Here is a 23,486-nt window from a genome sequence, read left to right as displayed (position 1 = left end):
CCCCGCCTGAAATGTGCGTTATTTGGCAAGGTAAAGAATGCATTTATCATGTACCCCCAACAGAGGGTGCTGCAATCCCCCCCAAAAAATTCTGATTTGCAAAGTGCAATGTGTGTTGACGTCCCCGTGTGTGGTATGCAGTTTCTCAGGCTTCTGCAGCATTGTCACAACATTGTGCATTGAAATTTCGCGTGAAACTGGCCACTATACGAATCTAATTAACACGTAAAGCAGACTCCAGAAATGCAAACTATTAGAAAATCATCCTTTCAGCACATTGTGAGTACTGAAGAACCCATGGTGTTTGAAATGCTCTTGCTAGACAAACCCAGCACCATTTGTCAGTCACACACTGTTGATGAAACTCAAGATTCGTTAAAACTGATCAACAGCTTGCCAATGCAAAACAATTGCTGATGTAAAACATTGGTTCAGAAGTCCCAGTTGTCAAATTGTTATTTTATGTGAGCAATGAAAAAATGCACTTATATTTATTGTATGCACAATCTGTCACAACGGTGCAGAATATTGGTTAAAAAAATTACAGAGATGTTGATTTTGCATTTATATGGAATTCAAATACTGCTGTATCTCTCTAAATACAAGTGTGATGATTCACTTCGTCTCTAGCAAAAATAAAACCATGTAGAGAAACAGTATGTTTGTCGTGTCCACAAAAACAACAAATCACCTCCTAGCGGGTAAAAATAGTTTAAGGCCTAAATCTGGTTTCAACACTTGTTGTGATTAACAGTCACTGTGTGCACGGAACCAGCTACAGCAACAGTATGGGCATATTAAATTCCACTGAACAATATCAACTAATTACCAATGTAAGCAATAGGATACATATCAGAGATATAATGTAGCATGTTAAACCAGGCAAGTAATTATTATGTACATGATTAAATCTTGCATACAGCAATAAGAATCAAGTTCACACAATGTGCAGTTGGGCTTGTTGCACGCCCTAATGGAATTGTTTTTTAAGCTGCATCATCTTGCAGAGAGAAATACAATTTATTTACAATTAACGTACCGTGTGATTAAGGTGTTAAGAACTTATATTTGTTTAATGAGAAGTGAATAATTGTTTTCGCTTAATTATTCTATCCACTCACTATTGGTACGCACAAAACTATCTGTCAGGAGAATGTAAATGCAGCAAAGCAAGCTTAAAGTTTCCTAGCTGATTGGAGGGCTCATTGTTTATCCAGAATTGCATTGTATATGCATGAACATCGGACAGAGTCCCCTCTTGCATTTGGTATACTTTTCCACGCTTGTCAGAGGTCTTCGAAGCTATGGGAGCACCAAAACTTTAGCCAACACTCTTCCTGCCGATCAACTTAAAAATAAGACAATTACTATACCGTGATTTTGCTGAAACTGGGAGATGGATGCTGCATGGGACCCATTGTGGTGGACGCTGCTGCTGCTGCTGCCTGTGCCTGGGCCCAGCTGCTGCTGTTGGCTGTGAGGTGTCTGCGTCACCACAGCCACTCCCTGCGACACTGGCACGGCCACACGGCCGCCAGCATCGCTGCTCCCCGCATCATGCGCACACCCCACGCCGCCCAGCGAGCCGACCGTAGGCCCCTGCAACAGGGCATTCTGGGAAGGCTTCACGACTGCCACCACTTGCCCCGTGGGATTGTGGGAAGGCGGTACAACTTGAATAACGCCCCCATGGGGGGCGATCGCCACAAACGGCTTTGATTCCGTCTCATCTGCAAAGAGAGAAAGTGAGTGGGACCGTAATGACCCCGCTCGATGAAGCAGAGCTGGATGCACATGAATTAAAGCATGTGGGTCCCCAAATGGCACAACTCGCAACACACCAAGGTACCTCTGCTGGGAGTTCACCAATTGATTTCCGTTCGTATACAATTTGTCGCATGCCACAAAGTGGCCAGTTATTGCGAAACACATTCGACGCGATTCAAATTGCACTTGCATGTAAATGAGTCGCCCCGCAGGACGAAGAGCACGACGATTCAAATTGATCAGTGCTTTCTGTCGAAAGCACTTGGAGCAATCATCATAAGCACATGAATGTCAATTTACATTCGAACGGAGTGAAATTCCGAAAGCCGACGGAGGGTCGCAAGAGGTGAATCAACAGTTTCATTTATTTATTTCATTTCCGTGGCTTGATTTTATTTCGACGATGCCTTTCTTTTAGACATTGTGACGCAAGTTAAATTGGATGAGCGTACCCTTTTAGACAAGTTACGTGAATTTGGTAGGACAATAAGAATACAGGCGTAAAATAAACTCAACATTGACTTTTGAGTTGCGATTTCGGTGCGTACCGATGTATCCCGATGGCTGCGACGACCCTTTGTCAATTGCAGCAGTGCATAGGCAAAGGGGCAGAACATTATGACGACACACACACACACATACATTTTTATTCCTAAATATAAAATTAAAATTGCAACATTCTTGGGTCTTTCGGTAAAGTCACGTCGATAGGTTGAAACAAAATAATTTTTTTATTATTTTCTTTGATCCTATCGAGGTGACTTTACTGAAAGACCCAAGGATATGAATTCCTGCAGTCACGAAAGCTTTAAGTCAACAAACTGCAACGTCGCAGATTGAGACTCACGAGTCTTGCTCACTTGGGACATGAACGCATGTGGAAATTCTAATTATTGGTGTGCAATTAAAACATTACATAAGCCGAAACAACTGGGGCGGCCACTTGGGACGCACTGCCCACTGCCTGCGCGTGACCTGAGGTGCCGATTTTGGATCAGCACATTGGCAGCGCAGAAAACTGGGTCAGAGCCCAACGGAGGGCTGTTTCGCCCGTCCCACTTCTGTTATTGTTTGGTTCACCGGGTACCGCTTTTCTGCTCTCCACACGCGGAGGACATAACCGCTCAACTGGCCTACTTTTACATCCGAGTAAATACCCATGACGATTTTACCGGACGCGGCTCGTCGCCAGCAATAATTACATCCTGTGTGACATTTAGCGCTGTTCATGCTTTCCACGCAATGTCTTGAAAAGAATACTGGCACCCCTTTTGCTCCACCTCCGGAAAATCTAAATTCCAATACACACCTCGTAAGGAGGTCACCCGAACAGTGCGATAAGCTGCGAGTAATTAATCAAGTGACGTGTCATTTTAAAATAGGCAGGCAAATCGTGAGACAATCTGGTGGCGGACAATAAATCACACACACGTGCGCACCGATTAACTACGGATGTGTTAGAAAGTAACACGTCACAACTATCGCTGTAATCAAATTACCAAAAGGAATTTGCGGGTAATCCCATATTATTACTACACTATCAGTGTAGTAATAATGTACGGTACTTCTAAGCATCCTAGAGCAACCGTCCCAACACAGTCAACGCTCTCACCTTTCGTATCTCCATCCTCGTCCCCTTGCGAAGCCTTGGGAATGCACCCGTTGGTCACACCGGGATAGGTGCACACAGAATTTGCGGAGACCTGGCTGGCAGGCGTCACTACCTGCAGCATGGAATTCTGGGAGACAGGCACCGCTGTGGTAAGCAGCACGGAGTTTTGGGAAATGTGCAGAAGTGGCTTCTGGGAATGCGCGGAGTGGAGCGACATGACTTGGAGAACGGAATTCTTGGCGGCTTGTAATGAGGGTGACGCTGCATGCCGCACGGAATGCTGGGAGCTGGGTGCCGGCGTGGCTAATGCGTAGCTGACGGGTTTGCTGACAACCGGCGGCAGCTGATGATGAACCACCAGAGGCGGGCTGGACACAGGGGACCCTGAAAAGCAAAGGCACCCGCAAAGTAATGCTGATCAAACTGTACATAGGTGGTCATCATTATCATCATCGACAGCAGCTATAATCAATTGACTACTGGACTGATCTTGGCTGCTGTGATGAAGGCCTCCCCCCTCCCCCCCCCCTAAGCTGGCTCCATCACTCACGATTCTGCAATGTAACAATGGACCAAGCGCCTACACAAAAGCCGATTTCATCAACGCTCCATCTCCATCGTAAACACAAGGTGGTGGTGCACACCAGTAATCCAGCGCTTTTAAGAGGCCACAATGGCGTATAACAGCCCAATCTGCTGGGCTGGGAGAACGTGGTATAGATTCGTGACCCATATGTGTGGACTTATGAATGGTATTCTTCATTGTGTGTGTCGGTTTTCACTAGGTGAGTATGTATAGTGAACTTCTTTCACACCGTACGCGGCCAACCGTGCGAAACGGAGGTGCGTTAACCGACATGTTGTTCATTCTGCAGAACGTTCTTTAAAAACATATTGAACGTTTGTTCAGAACGTTCTTTAAAAAAAACAAAACGAATAACCTAACGCCCTAAAGCAGGGCTCTCCTGCTGACTGCCGGCAGGTAAAGGAGTCTTGGGGGACTCCTTTAAGCATTCCTGGATAAAGGACTTTATAACAATAATTATGAATTTACTATGGTACGTGGTGTTCTTAATTGTTTTTTGACAAATGTAAACAAGGAAAAATAATTTTACACACAGTTCTTTCGTGACCAATATTATTCATAATATAGGTTTTTTGGGTAAGATCGCTTTGCAGTAATTGGCTGTTGGGTGGTGGCGGGTTAACGACAGATTTGTACTTAAGCGATCTAACCCACAAAGACCTTTCTCATGAAGGCAAAAGAAAAGAGCCACACATCTTTGTAGCCCATCAATTGGACTATGAGCTGGGGCACACAAGCCTCGACTTTAATAAATATCTTTTCAACGAAAGGGGATTGCAGTTTTCACCAGCGTGATTGAGTTTATTTAAATATACATTGGTGCGGCACCCGGACTTGCCATGAGGAACGCTCGTATTCCCAGCAGCCTCTCTCGTGTGCTGAGCACGTCATTTGGTTAACAGTTTCTGCCGTATAAAACATCACCTCCAAAAAGCAGCCATCACTGGTTCATACTGTGAGCGGCTTGGGTAATAATGAGTTCTAACACACCAAGATAAAGGATCCCCCGTATAGCCTTTAACAGACTATAAGGGGCACGTGCTGTGAGCAAGCACCTATGAAGGTCGAAACGGTAAGCGAGGGCGTGGGTGGCCAGCACCACCCCTGGCTGCCTTTGTCTCCCCAGCAGTGATGCTTTCAAGCTGCACCAGGTACTCATGAGGCCGAGTCGACCTAGGGGAGGCCCAAAACCGGTTCAGATAATAGTCACTGATGTTGGTCACGAGCGGGAATCTAACTCAGGTCGCCGGGTTTGTAGTGGCACGCTAGCCGCTAAATTGCCGCTCCCCACTAACACACACACACACCTACGTTATATGGCTCATGTTCCATTCTGCCTAAGGGGACATTTAATTACATACCATCGCACTGGGGGGCTCTGCTCCTGTTGCACCGCACTCTGGAAGCTACACACGTATGCGGTATTGACAGCATCTCATTAGCGATAATGTGGGCACATTTGAATGGCTTAGGGGGGGGGTGGGAGCGATGCTCACCCTCCCATTATCACCCAGACCAACACAATTCACACTGGACTGGTGGTCAGTGTGTGCTTTTGTTTGTCTGCCAGACTCGCTGCATCAGTACCCCCACACACTGCTGTGTCTGGCCGTTTGTACAACCAGAAACGTGGTCTAAAAACTGCTTGTTAATGGCTCATAAACAACAATTGAAGGGTTAAGTTGTAGCGCCGCATCATCATCGTTGTTGTCCTTCTTCATCAGCCCATTTCAATCCACTGCTAGATGGAGGCCTCCTCAAGCCGACGCTATCTCTCATGATGCTGCGATCTTAATAATTCATACTCTTTGGTTCTATTCGGTAAAGTCACGTAGGTAAAAAATAAAACAACAAAAATCATGACGTTTCGGCCACAACACAAGCGGCCTTCATCAGGTGAAGGGATCAGGCTGTCTCGAGGACAGCACTGGAGTGAATTCACTTGGGACACCTGCACAAGATCCGATTTCATCGCTTAATCTCCTTGGTGGACGTCCTCTTGCGAACGTACAATTTTTTGGCTGCTACTGCATTGTTATTTTCGACCATTGACCGTCATCCCTGCCCGCGACTCGTTCCAGCCAGCCCACTTGGTTTTCATAATACTGTAGTTTTAGCGATGTACTTAACCTGCGTATGTTCACTAAGTGACGTGTTTCTATTTTCGTCCCCTAAATGTACGGTAATTCCAAGATGCTTCTGTGCGTATTTTTCAGTGTGTTGGTTTTGTTCCGTTGCAGAGCATATCCAACGTTAATGCAAATGAGTATAGTTGGCACAAATGGCTTGTTGATATGCGTAGGGGTTTTTAGTGAGCAATCTTTCATTTGATTAATATTATAAGAACACATGCAGTATGTGAGTTGTCTTTTTTGTTTGCATTTTGACTGCTTGTGTTGTGGTTATTGCAAACATGATGCCTTGAATAAAGGTGTCAGTTTTTGTGCCAGTTAAAAGGGTAAAACCTATTTTCACATGCAGTATGGTTGAAATAACCCCGATGAGCCATCTGGCGTGGCGAGGTGCTCATCCAGCAGTGGACTGACAAACTGTACATGTACATGCACAAGAATACATATGTCCATATTTTATCGACAATATTCTCAGCAAAGCTCTCAGTATGCAATTAAGTTGGAGTCTGTTAAAATGTAAAGCTACGCAACAGCAACAACTGTAAGAAAATATTCTCCGTAATTGGCCTTGCGTTGCTGTAATGTGATATTAACCCGTGGATAAATGCGGTATCCAGAGGACATCGCCAATGAAAAATACCACACAGACGCATATTGCAACAAACGTCAAGGTCATCTCTTGGCCGACTTTCAACTTTTTTTTACGAGCGAACATATTACATAATCCGCTCAACTCGTTAATTTGAAAAGGTTTCAAGTTCACATCCTTCCACGGGGGGGGGGGGGGGGTTGATGAAACTCACAAATTATCCAGGACTAATCAAATTAGTTTCGTTCTGAAGCAAGGAGGTGAAAGTGGGAAATGGCCCTCGTGGGGCGAATGCACAAGAGAAGGCAAACAGCATTATCTCATCAGGAGGGGGGGGGAGATTAAATACGCCGTTTTGAACACTTCTGGCGTTTGACCCAGCATATAATGTGCAAATAGGAGTAGTGTTAATATACAAAGGATATTTTTGTCATCATTCTATCATCATCATATACTCTCATAAATGATTAAAAAAATGTTTCAAAAAAATATATTATGCCACTATAAACCAAAGACAGCATGTCTCAACACTCAAGCGAATCAATCTTGATTTGAAGCTTTCGTGACTACAGGAATCCATACTCTTTGGTTGTTTCGGTAAAGTCACGTAGGTATAAAAATTACTGGATCACGACGTTTCGATCGCCACACAAGCGATCGTCTTCGATTGCTGGTGTGGCGATCAAAACGAAGACGATTGCGTGTGTGGCGATCAAAACTTTGTGATTTATTTTTTCGACCTACGTGACTTTTCCGAAAGAACCAAAGGGCATACTCAAGCGAGTGTCGCGCAGCACAGTCCAGTTCCTGACCACGGAACATGCAGGAGGCCACGCAGCCTATTCCGCCCACGATCGACAGCATAGGGAAACCCTTCGCCCAGCAGCCATTTGACAAAGGGTAATAAATCATTATTATTCATAAGCCTGTGTGTTAAACTAATCTTATTATTGTTGACGATTACTCGTATGATACTGAAGATAGCGTGATAATGAAGGCAGTGGAGGCAGGGTCGGATTCCAGTGGCGGTGGTGGCAGCGGCGGTCGTAGTTGTGGTGTTGGTGGTGGTCGTGACAGCAGTGGTCGTAGGAGTGCTGGTGGCGATAGTGGTGGTTGTGGCGATGGTACGAGTTTTGGTGCTGGTGGTGGTAGCAGTGGTGGTTCTGGCGGTGATAGTGGCGGAAAATTAGCGCAAGCGACTTTGCTTTACCAGGCGCACTTTGCGAGCACCGCGACTCTGGGAGAGACGGGAGCCTGGAAGGGTCGGCGGTGGCGGTGGCGGCAGCGGCGGCGGCGGCGGCAGCGGTGTTCGTGGGCGCAGGGCCGTCGTTCTCACCGGGCCCCGTGGGCACCGGCGAGCCCTCGCGGGACAGGCTGTCGGGGGTCTGCACGCCACTCGACGGCTGCGATAGCAGCACCCCCTGTGTGGGCGAGGGTGGCGCGCTCCTGAGACATGGTCAGGCGCGACACACAGCAGACGTTAACGCAGGGGTCAACACAGCCTCTTTGTGTTTGTATATGCACACCTAGGCTGTTCGTCCTCGGTATGATGCCAACTGCATCCGGTGATGGCAAAATACTGTAGAGCAGCGGTATGGGAACCTACAGCCTGTGACTTAATTTCCTACAGCCCGTGGGCAACCGAGAGCTACCACTTGCAAATGGCCCACAAAGGAAATGTATCCGTCGCTGCAAGTATCTTAGCCGCACTAACCAGGACACTTACAGAGAAATGTATTCAAGGAGGTCACTTCTGTCAATACAAGAAGCCCTTTCAGTGACGAGTGACTGAGGTACGTGTTAATGTGTGGACCAACAAAAGTATATTCAAGTCAATTTAATACCGACGCATTATCTCGGCTATGTCATGACGTGCGATGCACGATGAACAGCTCATGACTAACACGGTTGTAGAACCACAAGTCAGGATTCGAGAGGTGAATTGGCAGGTTTTTTTTATTTTATTTCGGTCGACTTCAACTGTAGCATTGCCACTGATGAGTATGTGTTGTACATATCAGTCAGTTGCTTCTTTGACGTCGAGTCTTCAATCAAGGAAGGAAGTGTAATCAATGCAAACAGCGACTTAATGGTTTGTAAAACGCAACACAGTGAAAACAGCTGGGCATTGTCTTGTAGAGCCAATTGTAGGGCCATGTGTATTGAGCTGTATGAAAATGAGTTAGAAGTTTTACGGATCGGAGAAAAGTCTGTTATGTCCACTTTCTTTTTGTTTTAATGCGCCACCCTATATCCCTCCAGTGCCCCCTGGTGTTGTCAGTCAGGTGCAACAGGTCAATGTAGGGTTTCCCAAACCCTAAACACGTTTCTAATTGGAGCGAAATACCGGAGAACCCAGAGAAAAATCCATGCGACCATGGGGAGAACACGCAAACGCCACATATACAGGAGTCAGTAGGATCAAACCAAGCGAGGTAGTTAACATCTCGCCACCGTAGCACCCCAAACTCAAGTTGCGGTGACCCACCACGGCCCACCTTATCTTCTCTTTTCAAATACAAATTAAGTTGTGATGACATTGTGTGCTGTGTGCGCCTGATGATCATAGATATTTCCCAACTGACGTAGTGTGGACCGATTCATATTAACGTGTAGATCTTGTGTCCCACGTTATGGAGAGCGGGAGTGTAGTGGTTAAAGTACTGCACTTTGAACCTGGCGACATGAGTTTGATTCCCACTTACAGCCAACATCGGTGACGAATATTTGAATTGAACCAGTCCTGAGGCTCCTCGAGGTTGAACCGGAATTAAATTAGTACCTAATGAGGTATCTAAACATCAGCACTGGAGAGGCAAAGGCGGCCAGGCACGTTGCTGGCCAGGCACTCCCTCTTGTGCAATGTTGGCCTTCATAGGTGTTCACTAACAGCACCTACCCCAACAGTCTGTTACGATTATATAGGTGGGATCTTTGTCTTTGTGCCCTACGTTAAGTCAAAAGTGTAGATTCAAATTATGATCCGCTTTAAAATCATCAATCTTAATTTGAATCAGCGCTCGCTACAGGACATGAGACATGTCGAGCAATCATCAGGTGTGTGCAGCATTTAAATTACTTAATTTTCATATTCTTGGTTCTTTCGGTAAAGTCACGTAGAAGGGAAATAATAAAATAATAAAGCTAAAACAATTAAATACTCACGACGTTTCGATTGCAACACAATCTGTATATTTTATTATTTCCCTTCTACGTGACTTTACCGAAAGAACCAAGAATATAAATCCCTGCAGTCACGAAAGCTTTAAATCGAAACTTAATTTTCATTGAACGGAGAGGGGCTGGTAAATGTCGAACGAGTGTCTGGTTGTTTTTTCGTCTGCTCTTGACCTGCCACCACAGTCATATGTTTATCGAGTAAATATATGACTGTGTTGGTTGTGAAATATGGAGTTTTAAAATCCCTACGTTAATGATTCATGTAGACAGGGACCCATTGAAGGAAACAACATGTTTACATCTTCAAGCTTTCCACAATTATTGCACCATACACCTATATTAACTGCAGCGACCGCAACTTAAACAAAAAAAAACTTAAAAGATTATGGACACCCATGACAAAATCCTGATGAGCTCCCCCGTGGCCTGCGAAACCTGGAGTGCACTCAACTCCATTGACAAGGTCACAGTCTCACGACTCTGCCTAAATAAAGTGCACAGGTGGAAGCCAGGGAAATTACTGGTGTTTCAATTAACTTTTTTTGTTCAAATAAGTGTCGTTTATCCGATGGAAAATTGTTTGCAAAGGCAATACGTTTTAAGCGGAAGACAGTGTTGTAAAATCAATGCTGCCACGTCTATGCTCTGGACTTTCACCAACCATTACTGGCTGTAGTAATCGTTGATGCTTAATCATTTCATTGTTTGACTCTTCGCCAGGTGTGCTGGCATACACCAGCAATCAAGCATTTACTTAGAAATCAGAGCTGCCATTCAGACATTACTATCATCGCAGTCCTGAGGTCATGTAAACCTCATCCCCCTAATTTCACCAATTCTAATTAGCTCTGGGCATGTTAACGTATTCCCACTACGTAAACTTTTTTTCCGTTGTCCCTTTTTGACCAAGGTCACCCTTGCAAAAGACACCTGCAGTCTCAATGGGTTCTTGCCTGGTTAAATATAGACCACTTACTACACCGCCCATGAGTGGAATAAAAATTAAGCTGCACGTGTTTTAAAATAAACAGGGGAGAGAATGACTCCCGCATTATTAAACTTTGCACCATGATGAATGTTGCACCTCTCGTTGCTACAATGGGTCACGTGAACCCATGGCATGCAAACATTATACGTATAAAACAACATTGATTCTTACGCACGAGATTACTTGTGTGTGTCGTGAGTTTAGGAATCAATATCAATTGATAAATCGATGCATCATTACACCCCTACTACACAGCGATTGATCTATGGATAAACTGGTGACCCAGCTCACTCTAGAAAATGAGACCATATCCTGGACTTTTAAACTCTCACCAGGTTAATCTAAATAAATTTAACCGAGCTAAAAATGGCTCTGCCATTGTACTTTAGAATTTCCACCACCTGTTTAGGACCACAAAGATGTGAGCCCTGGTAAATGCTCATTTGAGCATGACACACTTCCACTACTTATATAACAAACTGATGAGTAATTTTAAGAGCACATTAAGTCATAAACACTGAAATTCCCCACGATAATTGATCATTTCCGTGTAAATTAGTAGGTGTCTGAAAATAAATGTTGAAGAGTGAATTAAAACACTTACTCGGTCCTGTGTGGATACATCAGTGGTGCAAATAAGAAGGAACATACATTTGAATTAAACACAGCTGTAACATCACAGCAGAAAATGCACACAATTGTGGCACCAAACTGTACAGTGGCTGGCCAAGTTGTGCTGTGGTTAGGTAGTGTCAATTTTTGGAAGAATTTCAATTTAAAATCATTATCGAGGGTCCACTCAGCCCATTACCCCTGCCAGGGTCAACAAAATGGGAACCGTTTAGTGGGAAGTTAACAGTGGCAGTGGCTATGGAGAGAAAGCGCTCTGACAAAGGAATGTGGAATTTCCACCACTGGCTCAGCGAGCCGCTTATGAAAACGAATCCCACTCAAAGCTGATTTGAGTACAGGAAATCGGTGAAATTGTATTTAATTATACTGCAAAGCACATGTACAAAAAAAACAACACTCAGCGGAGTCAAGATCGAGTATTTGCCCGCTCAAATGAGCATCGGGTGGGCGCTCAATTCTCTCGGTGGCCCTGTACCAGTGCTGGAAAGTCCACATTCCCATGGTGGACGCCAGTCTCTCCGAGGGAACAATCAATGTTGACGTCCCACAAAGCGGTACTATTATTAGCTCCAGCACCAACCAGTGGCATTGATAGAGAACTAATGTAGCGTAGCAAAATGGAGCAGTCACGTATTGCACTCTGAACCTGAAGACCTGAGTTCAATTCTCAGTGACGGGCAACATCAGTTTTAAGTGATTTCTGAACTTGTTTTGGGGTCGATCTGCACTGACCAGCATCGGGAAGCGTCAAACAATCCCCTTGACGTACACAGCAAGGGGAGGCCTTCATCCCACAGTTGGGACAAGGGCTATAAATGATTTAAATTATTGTTAATCAAAGATTGATTACGACTGATGATGAAGATTAAAATTATAATATATTCATCATCATCTTCATCATCCTCAGAGATGACCATGGATTAATCAATATACTTGCCAAAGCTATCAATGTAAGTGGTAGGCTTGCCAATTGTAAACCCTTTCACAGCATAATTTTGAAAAATATTTTATCAAGTGGTTAAGACTCACTTTGAAAATTAGCATGCGGTAAAAGGGTTGAATAATCCGCTCAATTATCACTTAAATTGGTAGGGTTGGCAAGTGCATGATGACGACAATGACAAATGTAGTATAACAGGGGTGCCTAAACCTTCTGACCTAAGGAGTCACCAAAATCTCCATATGGCCGACAGCCACAAGACACTGATGGGGTGGTCGCTCCGTCGGTTCGCACTCGTTGGCCATAGAGTTTTTTGAATATAGAAATCTGCGGGAGCACCCCGAGTGTACTCGTGTCTGGCTCCACTGCCCGGGGGCGAGTGCCATAGGAGGTTCCAGCTTCCGCAGATTTTTCGTGTTTCAAATAAAGTCGCATTAAAAATAAAAATGGTCACCAAATATACATCGAGCTGCACTTGTAACAACCGGGAAGTTGCATACGGCTCACAGGCCGCGGACTGACCACCCTTATAATATAAGATAATCAGTATTATGATGATGCGCAAATTCCAGAAAATTGCGCACTTCAGTTGGCGTTCGAAGTGGACTGCGACCCTCAAAGAAATGGCGCCGCCCCCATGGTCGCCCCCCCGCCTCACCGTGATCCGTGGATCAAACAAATCACTCGAGACAACATTGTATGACAGCAACGGCAGCTTAAGCGAATGCTGTCACGAGAGGTCACACGTCTGGCGCAACGGTCCTTCGCTGAATATGCGTGATGAATGATGATGAAAGCAAGAGGCCGACCTGGAGGAGAGGGGCCCGAAGGGCGTGCGAAAGCAGGGCACGCCGCGCTGTCGCCGCTTGCGAAAGGCCTGCTCAGCGAGCTTGCCTTCCGATGGGGGGTCGATGCGCCAGAAGGAGCCCTTGCCCGGCTCCTCCTGCGAGCGCGGCACCTTCACAAAGTAGCGGTTCAGCGACAGGTTGTGCCGGATCGAGTTCTGTGGGAACAAAGACAAAAGATCCCTCTTGTAGCCTAAACAATTTTTTGTTTTATTTGACCAGGTAAGGCCCACTGGACAATGTAGTTCTTTTTTCAGAAGCGACCTGACCACAAATGATAGCTCAACAAAGTGGCGTATCATGTAAAAATGCATAGCAGCCCAATTATTCTCAACACATGCCGACTCTAAATTTGGGGGAAAAAAACGGAGAACCTGGAGAAAAATCCACTCGACCACGGGGAGAAGATGCAAACTCCAAATATACAGGCGTCAGGGTCGGGATCGAACCCACAACCGCCTGTATACCAGGCGACGTAGTTAACATCTCGCCACTGTGGCACCCAACACACTGCAGAGGCAAGTTCTGAAAGCGAACACCCATGAAGGTCAGCACGGCAGACGTGGCGGGGTTGTGGCCGCCGCCACCACCACCACCACCACCGCGCACGGCTGCCTTTGTCTCCCCATTAATGATGTTTGCACACCGCACCAGGTACTCAGGACCGACTGAGATCATTTTCACCGATGTCAGCCATGGCCAGGAATCGAAGGCACGTTGAAGGATTTGTGGCACACTGTGTTGACCACGAGGCAACCAGACGGGTGCACACAAACACACGCGTCATTTGCAGCTCTCCGCAACCGGAATAGGCAAAGCACAAGAAATGCTTGCACTGCCATTCAGAGTGTTAATTAAGTAAACTTTACCAGTTAAGATCTTCAGTTAAGCTGCAGCCAATGATTATTATCGTGATCCCGATCCATCCGGTGTCAATTAAATAATCATCGCGAGATAGAAAGCCAGCTTTCATTCATCCATGGCGATGCTGGCCTCTCTGCCATAGATAGATATTATTTCCAATACTGGCTAAGACCACGAACCAAGTTGCGTACTGCCCTATCCTCAATTGAAATACTGCGACACATTTAGGTGTTACCATAGGAGTAGCACTGTACATTATATACAATTATCATCAGCAGCAGGCACTCAATTCACTGCTGGATAAAGGACTCCCAAAGTTGCCGCAATCTCTGAGTTCTGCGATGCAACAATCCACGTAGCACCTGCAAACGAGCTTATTTCATCGCTCCATCTCCGTGGCATACGGTACCCTTGGGATAGTTCAAATACAAGTAAATAGTATAATAATCAAATGAGCATCATCGCAGATTCTAAAAAGCCTCCAGTTTAATTTACCAGTTTCATGCCGGAGAGGTAGCTCTCAGCCACCTCACGAGACGTTAATCGCACGCAAAGGCGAGCGCTATAATTCTTACCAGGCCCGTCACGATTTCACGCTCATTCGCGTAGCCACGGAGCGGTCGTCAATCTTGGCCTGTGCTGCGCTACAGGCCTCGCAACCGCTACAGCCGTCCGCCTGCCCTCCGGCCCGCACAGCAGCATATCTTACAGGTCACGCTCACGGCACAGCGCCTGCCCTTATTGAGACTGTCACGGAGTGTTTAAAGACTTCAGAAGGGGAAGTGGAAGGGAACGCTGCATCGAGTGCCCCCCCCCCCCCACCGACCACCCCCCTCCCCCGCATCCCTGTCCTCACCCCGGCCTGCGTGCACCTTGGAAGGTGATAAATATCCCGGGAGGAATAATATATCCCAATACGCCGGATGAGATGAGAACTGCATTAAATGCATTGAATTGAATGGTGTACTGTTATAGTCGTATGCAACTGGCGAAAAAAGCTGAACTTTAAATGTACTGGGTAGAATTACAAATTTCCCTGGACAGCAGCTGGGTCAAAAAATTACGATCCTGTGAAAACGAGGGCAGTGGCAACCCGAGTGATGCTCCAATTGCAACACAACGTCAGCAGCGGTGGTGGCGGGTTTGGCGATGCATCGATTAATTGATTATGAAACAGTGAGGGAAAAAAGTATTTGATCCCCTGCTGATTTTGTACGTTTGCCCACTGACAAAGAAATGATCAGTCTATAATTTTAATGGTAGGTTTATTTGAACAGTGAGAGACAGAATTAAAACCAAAAAAATACAGAAAAACGCATTTCAAAAATGTTATAAATTGATTTGCATTTTAATGAGGGAAATAAGTATTTGACCCCTCTGCAAAACATGACTCAGTACTTGCTGGCAAAACCCTTGTTGGCAATTACAGAGGTCAGACGTTTCTTGTAGTTGGCCACCAGATTTGCACACATCTCAGGAGGGATTTTGTCCCACTCCTCTTTGCAGATCTCCAAGTCATTAAGGTTTCGAGGCTGACGTTTGGCAACTCGAACCTTCAGCTCCCTCCGCAGATTTTCTATGGGATTAAGGTCTGGAGACTAGCTAGGCCACTCCAGGACCTTAATGTGCTTCTTCTTGAGCCACTCCTTTGCTGATTTGGCCGTGTGTTTTGGGTCAATGTCATGCTGGAATACCCATCCACGACCCATTTTCAATGCCCTGGCTGAGGGAAGGAGGTTCTCACCCAAGATTTGACGGTACATGGCCCTGTCCATCATCCCTTTGATGCGGTTAAGTTGTCCTGTCCCCTTAGCAGAAAAACACCCCAAAAGCATAATGTTTCCACCTCCATGTTTGACGGTGGGGATGGTGTTCTTGGGGTCATAGGCAGCATTCCTTCTCCTTCAAACACGGCGAGTTGAGTTGATGCCAAAGAGCTCCATTTTGGTCTCATCTGACCACAACACTTTCACCCAGTTGTCCTCTGAATCATTCAGCTGTTCATTGGCAAACTTCAGACGGGCATGTATATGTGCTTTCTTGAGCAGGGGGACCTTGTGGGCGCTGCAGGATTTCAGTCCTTCACGGTGTAGTGTTACCAATTGTTTTCTTGGTGACTATGGTCCCAGCTGCCTTGAGATCATTGACAAGATCCTCCCGTGTAGTTCTGGGCTGATTCCTCACCGTTCTCATGATCATTGCAACTCCACGAGGTGAGATCTTGCATGGAGCCCCAGGCCGAGGGAGACTGATAGTTATTTTGTGTTTCTTCCATTTGCGAATAATCGCACCAACTGTTGTCACCTTCTCACCAAGCTGCTTGGCAATGGTCTTGTAGCCCAATCCATCCTTGTGTAGGTCTACAATCATGTCCCTGACATCCTTGGAGAGCTCTTTGGTCTTGGCCATGGTGGAGAGTTTGGAATCTGATTGATTGATTGCTTCTGTGGACAGGTGGCTGTTATACAGGTAACAAGCTGAGATTAGGAGCACTCCCTTTAAGAGTGTGCTCCTAATCTCAGCTCGTTACCTGTATAAAAGACACCTGGGAGCCAGAAATCTTTATGATTGAGAGGGGGTCAAATACTCATTTCCCTCATTAAAATGGAAATCAATTTATAACATTTTTGACATGCGTTTTTCTGTATTTTGTTGTTATTATTCTGTCTCTCACTGTTCAAATAAACCTACCATTAAAATTATAGACTGATCATTTCTTTGTCAATGGGCAAACGTACAAAATCAGCAAGGGATAAAATACTTTTTTTCCCTCACTGTATGCAAGTACGTTGAACGTCTTTCGCAAAGTGCTAAAAAAAAAACATTTCTATGACACAGCATCTCAAGACAATAAGCGAGGGACTACATTAAGGAAGATTGTGAACGGGAAGGGCAGCAACACCTTGCAGGGAGCAAAAATTAATGCACAGCCCGGGGCCCCCAGGGGCACGTGGGGCCCATCACCAACGATTATTAAATATTGATCAATTAATAGTGATTCTGAAGCTCAAATGATGGAATGTTTAACTTGCAACAAAAAGAGGTGCTCGTTTAAATGACCCTGGAGGGACGATGGGTTACGCAGATTCTTCCTCCTCGACATATGATTATGAGTGGATCTCTCACAATCCGACAGCCGTGACATTATTGGCTTGAACCCCTGGTTGAACCCCGGTTGAAGCCAATGGTCAATTAACATAATTTACCAAAACAGCTAACAATAGGTAGACTGAACAACCTTACCCATGTCACTTCTAAATACTTAAAAAGTAGACAATAATGCACCTGACATGATTTGTTAGAGTCCACTATATGTGTTGCATACAGTGGATTGCAGCGATTAAAGCAACATTGTTGAATCGTACGATTGCGACAAGAGAGACCAGTGGGCTCGTACTGGCAGTGCTTAACAACGCGCAACTAATTGCTCTGCTGATCCCAGTGGGGGGGAGAGATGTTGCTACACAACTCCATTCCTTTCAGCCAAGGCCGTAGCCATGGAGTCAACGTTGGGGGGGACCAAATCTTCCAGGGTGTCTGGGGGTCCCAACCCAGAAAAACATTCCCTGCCTAAAATATTTTAAAATTCACTAACATATGGGATGGACTTTTTTTTTTACAATGTCTAATAGTGTATTGTATTACATTGCTCTGTTTTTACTTTTTTTACCATTTCTTGTTTCATTGTAGGTAATGGCAGAGATTAGGGATTAATAAAATACAACCATAACCACAATCATATAAACAGAAATCTATGCATTGATTTATATGAAGACAAGTCCAGATATTGTGGCCAAGGTTTAGCAAATTGTTATTTTTATTTACAGGGCATAGCAATTCATTTTTTTATAGCAAAATATTGGGGGGGACATTTTGAGCATACAGTATTTGAATATTGGGGTAGATGTGTCCCCCCCCCAATACATATTATAATTACGGCTTTGCTTTCAGCACCAATTTTTACTTCTGACATACAACATCCTCAAGCGCTGAACGAACAATTAATCTATTATCACGTATGCTGTTCGATGGATTTTTTTTACACCTTACATTAACAAGTAAATGAACAAAAAAGATCCCCGTATAGCCTTAACAGACTGTTGGGCAAGTGCTCTTAGCGAGCACCTACGAAGGCTGGCACGGCGCATGATGGGGTGGGTGGCCAACACCATGCCCAGCCGCCTTTGTCTCCCCAGTAGCGATGTTTACACACTGCACCAGGTACTCATTTGAGGCTGAGTCGACCTAGGGGGAGGGCCAGGACCGGTTTAGATAATCGCTATCACTGGTGTTGGCCGTGAGCGGGAATCGAACTCGGGTCGTCGGGTTCGTAGCGCAGCACGCTAACCGCTACACCACCACCATTCCCTATAGTAAATTAAAGCTTACGTAAAATTTTGATTTAAAGCTTTCGTGACTGCAGTAATTCATATTCTTAGTTTTTTCGGTAAAGTCACGTTGAAGGGAAACAATAAAATAATAAAATATATATTTAACTAAGAATATAAAGCTTACGTAGTGACATTAACTTTGTATCTTGACTTAAAGCTTTCGTGACTGCAGGAATTCATATTCTTTGGGTCTTTCGGTAAAGCCACGCAGATAGATAAATAATATTATTTTTTTCTTTCTACGTAGCTTTACCGAAAGACCCAAAGAATATTAACTTTATAGTAAGCTACTAATAGAAAATGAAATTAACATTCTGATAACATTATCTTTACAAAACTAATGTGTAACGTAAGGCCTTTCCACAGATGCAGACATAAAACATAGTTTCATCTTCCAAAAACATTTTAACTTGTTCTTTGCACGACTTAATAAAACTCGCTAAAATCGTGTGCTTTAACATTTAAAGAATGTCAACAAAATTCCTCGAAATTCTGATCAAATTATTTACCAACATTGAGCCAAGTCCTGATCCTGGGCATCAAACGAGCCAAGAACAAACCCAGGGTATTAAAAGGGGGCCCCGTTGTTTGTGTAGCTGTCAAACAGGACAGCAGCCACGCGTTGGGGCGACCGACACGAGACATCAGAACGAACATCATTGCGTTTAATAATTCAAACACGATGGCTCCTCCAGCTGCTCTCGTAGCCAGAGAGCCGTGTGTGAAGACCTGCAAGGTCACATCGGTTGGTTTAGTGGAAGGCAGTTGAAAGCAGGAGAGGATGGAGCTTTTGCGATAAAAAAAAAACCGTGTACAGAAAGTATAAATTGTAATGATGTTCTAACAGATTCATGAAGGAGAAATGTGGCCTAAATACAGCTGAGTTTATGCTTTTAACCATCGCTCACCACATACACGTATAAGCAACAATCCATCACATAGCCATGCAGATTACTGTGGAAAATGCCGTTATAAAGCCCCTATTAAAAACTACCCAGTGCATCGGGTGTAACGTGCCCAGTGATATGCCAGGTTAGCATTGTTTCCGAACAGGAATTGAATTGAAGACAATAAATATTTTTTTATTTTACCAGGTAAGGCCGCCTGAGCTATATAGCCCTTTTTCAGAAGCGACCTGGCCACAAATGATAGCTCAACGAAGTGGCTTATCGCGTGGAAATTTATAGCAGCCAAATATTATAAATGCATGTTGATTCTAAATTTGGAGGGAAAAACCAGAGAACCTGGAGAAAAATCCACTCAACCACAGTGAGAACATTCGAACTCCAAATATACAGGTGTCAGGGTCAGGATCAAACCCACAACCACCAGTATACCAGGCGAGGTAGTTAACATCTCGCCACCGTGGCTCGCCACTGGGTTCGTAGCACAGGGCGTGAACCTCTGAGCCACCGCGCCCGCACCTGTGCATATCACGCACAAAAACAAAGATCCCCCATGTAGCCGTTAACAGACTATTGGTGGACGTCCTGCTACCAATCACCTATTCAGGCTAAAACAGTGCATAAGGGGGTAGTGGAGTCAGCACTACGCCCGACCACCTTTGTCTCCCGAGTGCTAACATTTGCACAGCACTAATTTTTAGGCCGAATCGATCGAGGGGAGGCCAATAAAATATAACTGGTTCAGATATCACTCTCCAATGATGTGAGCCATGGCCCTAAATTTAAACTCTTGTTGCCTTGTTCGTAGCAGTGTGCTAGCCGCTGCACCACTGCTCCCCACATACACATAGAAAGAGCCAATATATAGCCTACACTAGCTGTTGGGGTACGTGCCATTAGCAGGATTTTAATGGGGTGTGTGGCTGGTACCACACTCTGCCAGCTTTATCTCTGCAGTGCTGATGTATACACAGCATCAGCTAGCTCATTTAAGGCTGAGTCGACCATAATACACACACGTGCATGCGCACATGACAATACTTGTTCTGATCCGATTCCCGTGTCGGTATGAGACAGTACCTGCCACCCTTTGTCTGCGGTCCGGTAGTAGGGGTAGTGCTTGGTGATGTGAGCGTAGATGCCACTGAGTGTCAGCTGCTTGTCAAGGGCAGATGTGATGGCCTGCACGATTAGCTGGGCATAGGAGTAGGGTGGCTTCGACTCATCCTGCCAACACACACACATACACCACAGCCAACACTTCAAACCAGCTGTCAACTTACACCTACAATCGAGGTGCTTGAAATGCACATTGCTGTGCACTGAGCTAATGTTACACAACAGCAGCAAGAAATCCATTGCCCTAAATCATAACTTAATATCCATGTACTAGATATACGCCTGAGCTAACGAACGGAAGAAACGACAGTAAACTCAACTGTATTCATAATATTTGTGCACTGTTAATGTGTTTACTACCAGTAACTATGGTAACTTGCAACAGCAATGACAGTATCCAATGAAAACAGCAATTATTGGACGATTGGTCTGCCGAGCACACAATCTCAGGTTGTCATGTGACCTCTCGTCTGTAATCGCTGTCCATTAGGGGGGGGAGGGGGTAACACTAATCATTGTTCAACTGCATGTGTTTTTTTTATATTTACGACAGAACACAGCACGTAAAATCTGCGCCGACAACAATAGTGCCGGCACGTCCACGGCTTTAACGCCTCCACACAGCGGCGGCCTCCCTTGCCTTGGGACCGTCGCCTTCCGACGTAGCGTCCTTCTCCTGATCGCAGGCCGCCTGTGCCGCGTACTCGGCCACGAGCTGCAGGTCCGGTGCGGCGCCGCGTCCCAGCCGGTAGCCCGAGGAACCGGCGCCTCGCGGGCTTGATGGGCACGAGCTGGCGGCGCTGGGAGAGAGAAACACCGGGCTTTAGCATGCTCGTGGTGAAGCCCCGTTTCAGAATATTTGTTCATACTCGAGGAATCCGAGGAGCTATGAAGCTCTTTTCTCCACAGACGTTCAGTTTTAGAGTGGCGGCCGTCTATGGCCGCCGGGAAAAAAAAAACACACACGAGCAGGCCGCACGTGAGCTTCGTGAGATGCAGACAGAGGAACATGCTGCGATTTACACACATTATTTTCATGTGTGAGAAACAGAAACATCCTAAAAAAAAGTCTGCGATTGGATGGATGTATTTGTAGTGTATTTCGAATTTAGAATCAAGCGAATTCATGTACTTGTTGGATGAGGGCCTCCCTTACGCTGTGCGAATCGTAGTGGATATAATTTGACCATGATCCGTCACGCTGGTCCATATGGGTTGGCCATGTCATAGTTAAACAATTCATTTTTACGGGTATAGAAAACAATACGGCTACAAATATGCATTAACTTTTTTTTCACGAAAGAATAGGGTTTAAGAAGTAGAATACATACGTGTCAACCCCTTATCAGTGCCTACCTTATTACAGACCAATTCAGACCGTATTGGTCACCCCGTGCCCTTATAAATCTCAACGTTCATCCTACAAAGTCCCATCACAAAGGAGAAGCACAAACAAATAGACATTTTATTTGCCCGTATTGAAACGGCTGTATGCCGTTTGGACCTGAAAACTCAATTTCCCTGTACAAAAATACCGATAAACCATATGAGTTGACAGGTATGAGAATGTTCCGTGGGTTTTACTGTTTTGCCGACAAGATTGTGGTAAGTAAATGTTACTCGCAATGTGTTTGATGCGATTTCACCAGCCGCTAGAGGTCGCTACATTCACTCATGTTTAAAAAAATAAGATGTCCTGAAGCACATCAACCAATTCAATCATGGCAGTGGGCACAACATCTTTATACATTCCTACAAATATGACCCACCCTACAGCCAGGAGCCATATAAAACCTCGGCACTATGGTGCACTCCATTACACTTAACCTCAACAATACCAAGAACATACTTCTGATACTCCGACTGATGCTCCTGTTGTTGTGGAGTGACTCATGCAGCTAGCTATGGCTCTAGGGTTTGATGTTACATGTTGTTTATGTCGTTTAATTGTGAAAATTCGGTCACAGTTCCGAAGATCACTGTTACATTGCTTTTATGGCTTTATTTTGGTAATGTCGAAAAGTTTTTTGGTTTGGCCATGTTTGTTTGTTGTAGTACGGAGTTAGACTGATGGCCTTAATGTAAGTTGTCTTGTGGTTGTTGTTGTTGTTGTTTGACTTGCATCCCACTGGGATTTTTGCACACAGCGTTGGTGTACGGTGCTTTTTTCAGGAATATTTTGCTGTTTTTTCCTGGATTTTCTGTTTGCACAGTCACATAGTCACTTTAAGATGTTTTCTTGTTCATGTTTTTGTTTTTTTTTTGTTGCGGTTGCACCCGATTCAAGAGCCGAATGGCTCACAGGGCTATACCAAATAAATAAAACTGAAAAACTGAAACTGCTGGTTCTGGGAATGACAGGGAAATATAAGCAACCGCAAAGGTTGCATATACATTTAAAGATAACCTTACCATTGCAGTCCATTTTTTTATTATTCCCCTGTTCGGTGAGACTTTGGGGAAACAACACACCATATGGGACCGCCGCATTTTAGAAAGCAGTAACGATTACAGGCAGGCTGACAACGTGAACAAGCAACATTTAAGCCTGTGGGAGGGTTTTTTTTGGCATGAAGACAAAACAAGGGTCATCGTCTGCATATACCACGTAAGGCTTAGAAAGCTGTGTAACCATGGGACGTTCAAACAACAAAGAGATTACCTGTTGGGCATATTCATGCGTCATCTGAAAGAAATACGTCAACCTTTGCAACGCTACTCCGGTCTTGTTGTTTACAGAACCCATCGTGGTGGTGAAATGTCTGCGGATTCCTAACAAAGAGGCCTCGGGGCCACTGGGCCCGATAATATTACCCGATTATTCATGAACGTCTTCAACAGATAGGCGAGATAGAGAATGCAGGTCAAAATAAGGCGGATTTCCCAAGGTCAACACAAATGTACCGTACAGCAAAACAATTTCAGTCTGAAGCAA

At 45.0% G+C, this 23,486-nt stretch overlaps 1 protein-coding gene across 1 annotated transcript in view; it reads right to left on the bottom strand.

The window, feature by feature from the left end:
• Positions 1–23,486, bottom strand: part of LOC116952793 (forkhead box protein K2-like) — a 46,405-nt gene that overhangs the window by 1,709 nt on the left and 21,210 nt on the right. Inside the window, exons 3-8 of the mRNA XM_032972455.2 lie at positions 21,192–21,351; positions 20,513–20,659; positions 13,237–13,430; positions 7,897–8,132; positions 3,380–3,763; positions 1,374–1,730 (exon numbers count right to left, since the gene is read on the bottom strand). Of these exons, the coding sequence (XP_032828346.1) occupies positions 1,374–1,730; positions 3,380–3,763; positions 7,897–8,132; positions 13,237–13,430; positions 20,513–20,659; positions 21,192–21,351 (1,478 nt within the window). The remainder of the gene's footprint in view (positions 1–1,373; positions 1,731–3,379; positions 3,764–7,896; positions 8,133–13,236; positions 13,431–20,512; positions 20,660–21,191; positions 21,352–23,486) is intronic.

This window comes from Petromyzon marinus, chromosome 3 (genome assembly GCF_048934315.1).
Source record: "Petromyzon marinus isolate PM22_M1 ecotype Great Lakes invasive population chromosome 3, UKy_Petmar_22M1.pri1.0, whole genome shotgun sequence".
Lineage (NCBI taxonomy): Eukaryota > Metazoa > Chordata > Hyperoartia > Petromyzontiformes > Petromyzontidae > Petromyzon > Petromyzon marinus.
This window is presented reverse-complemented; position numbering and strand designations above follow the sequence as displayed.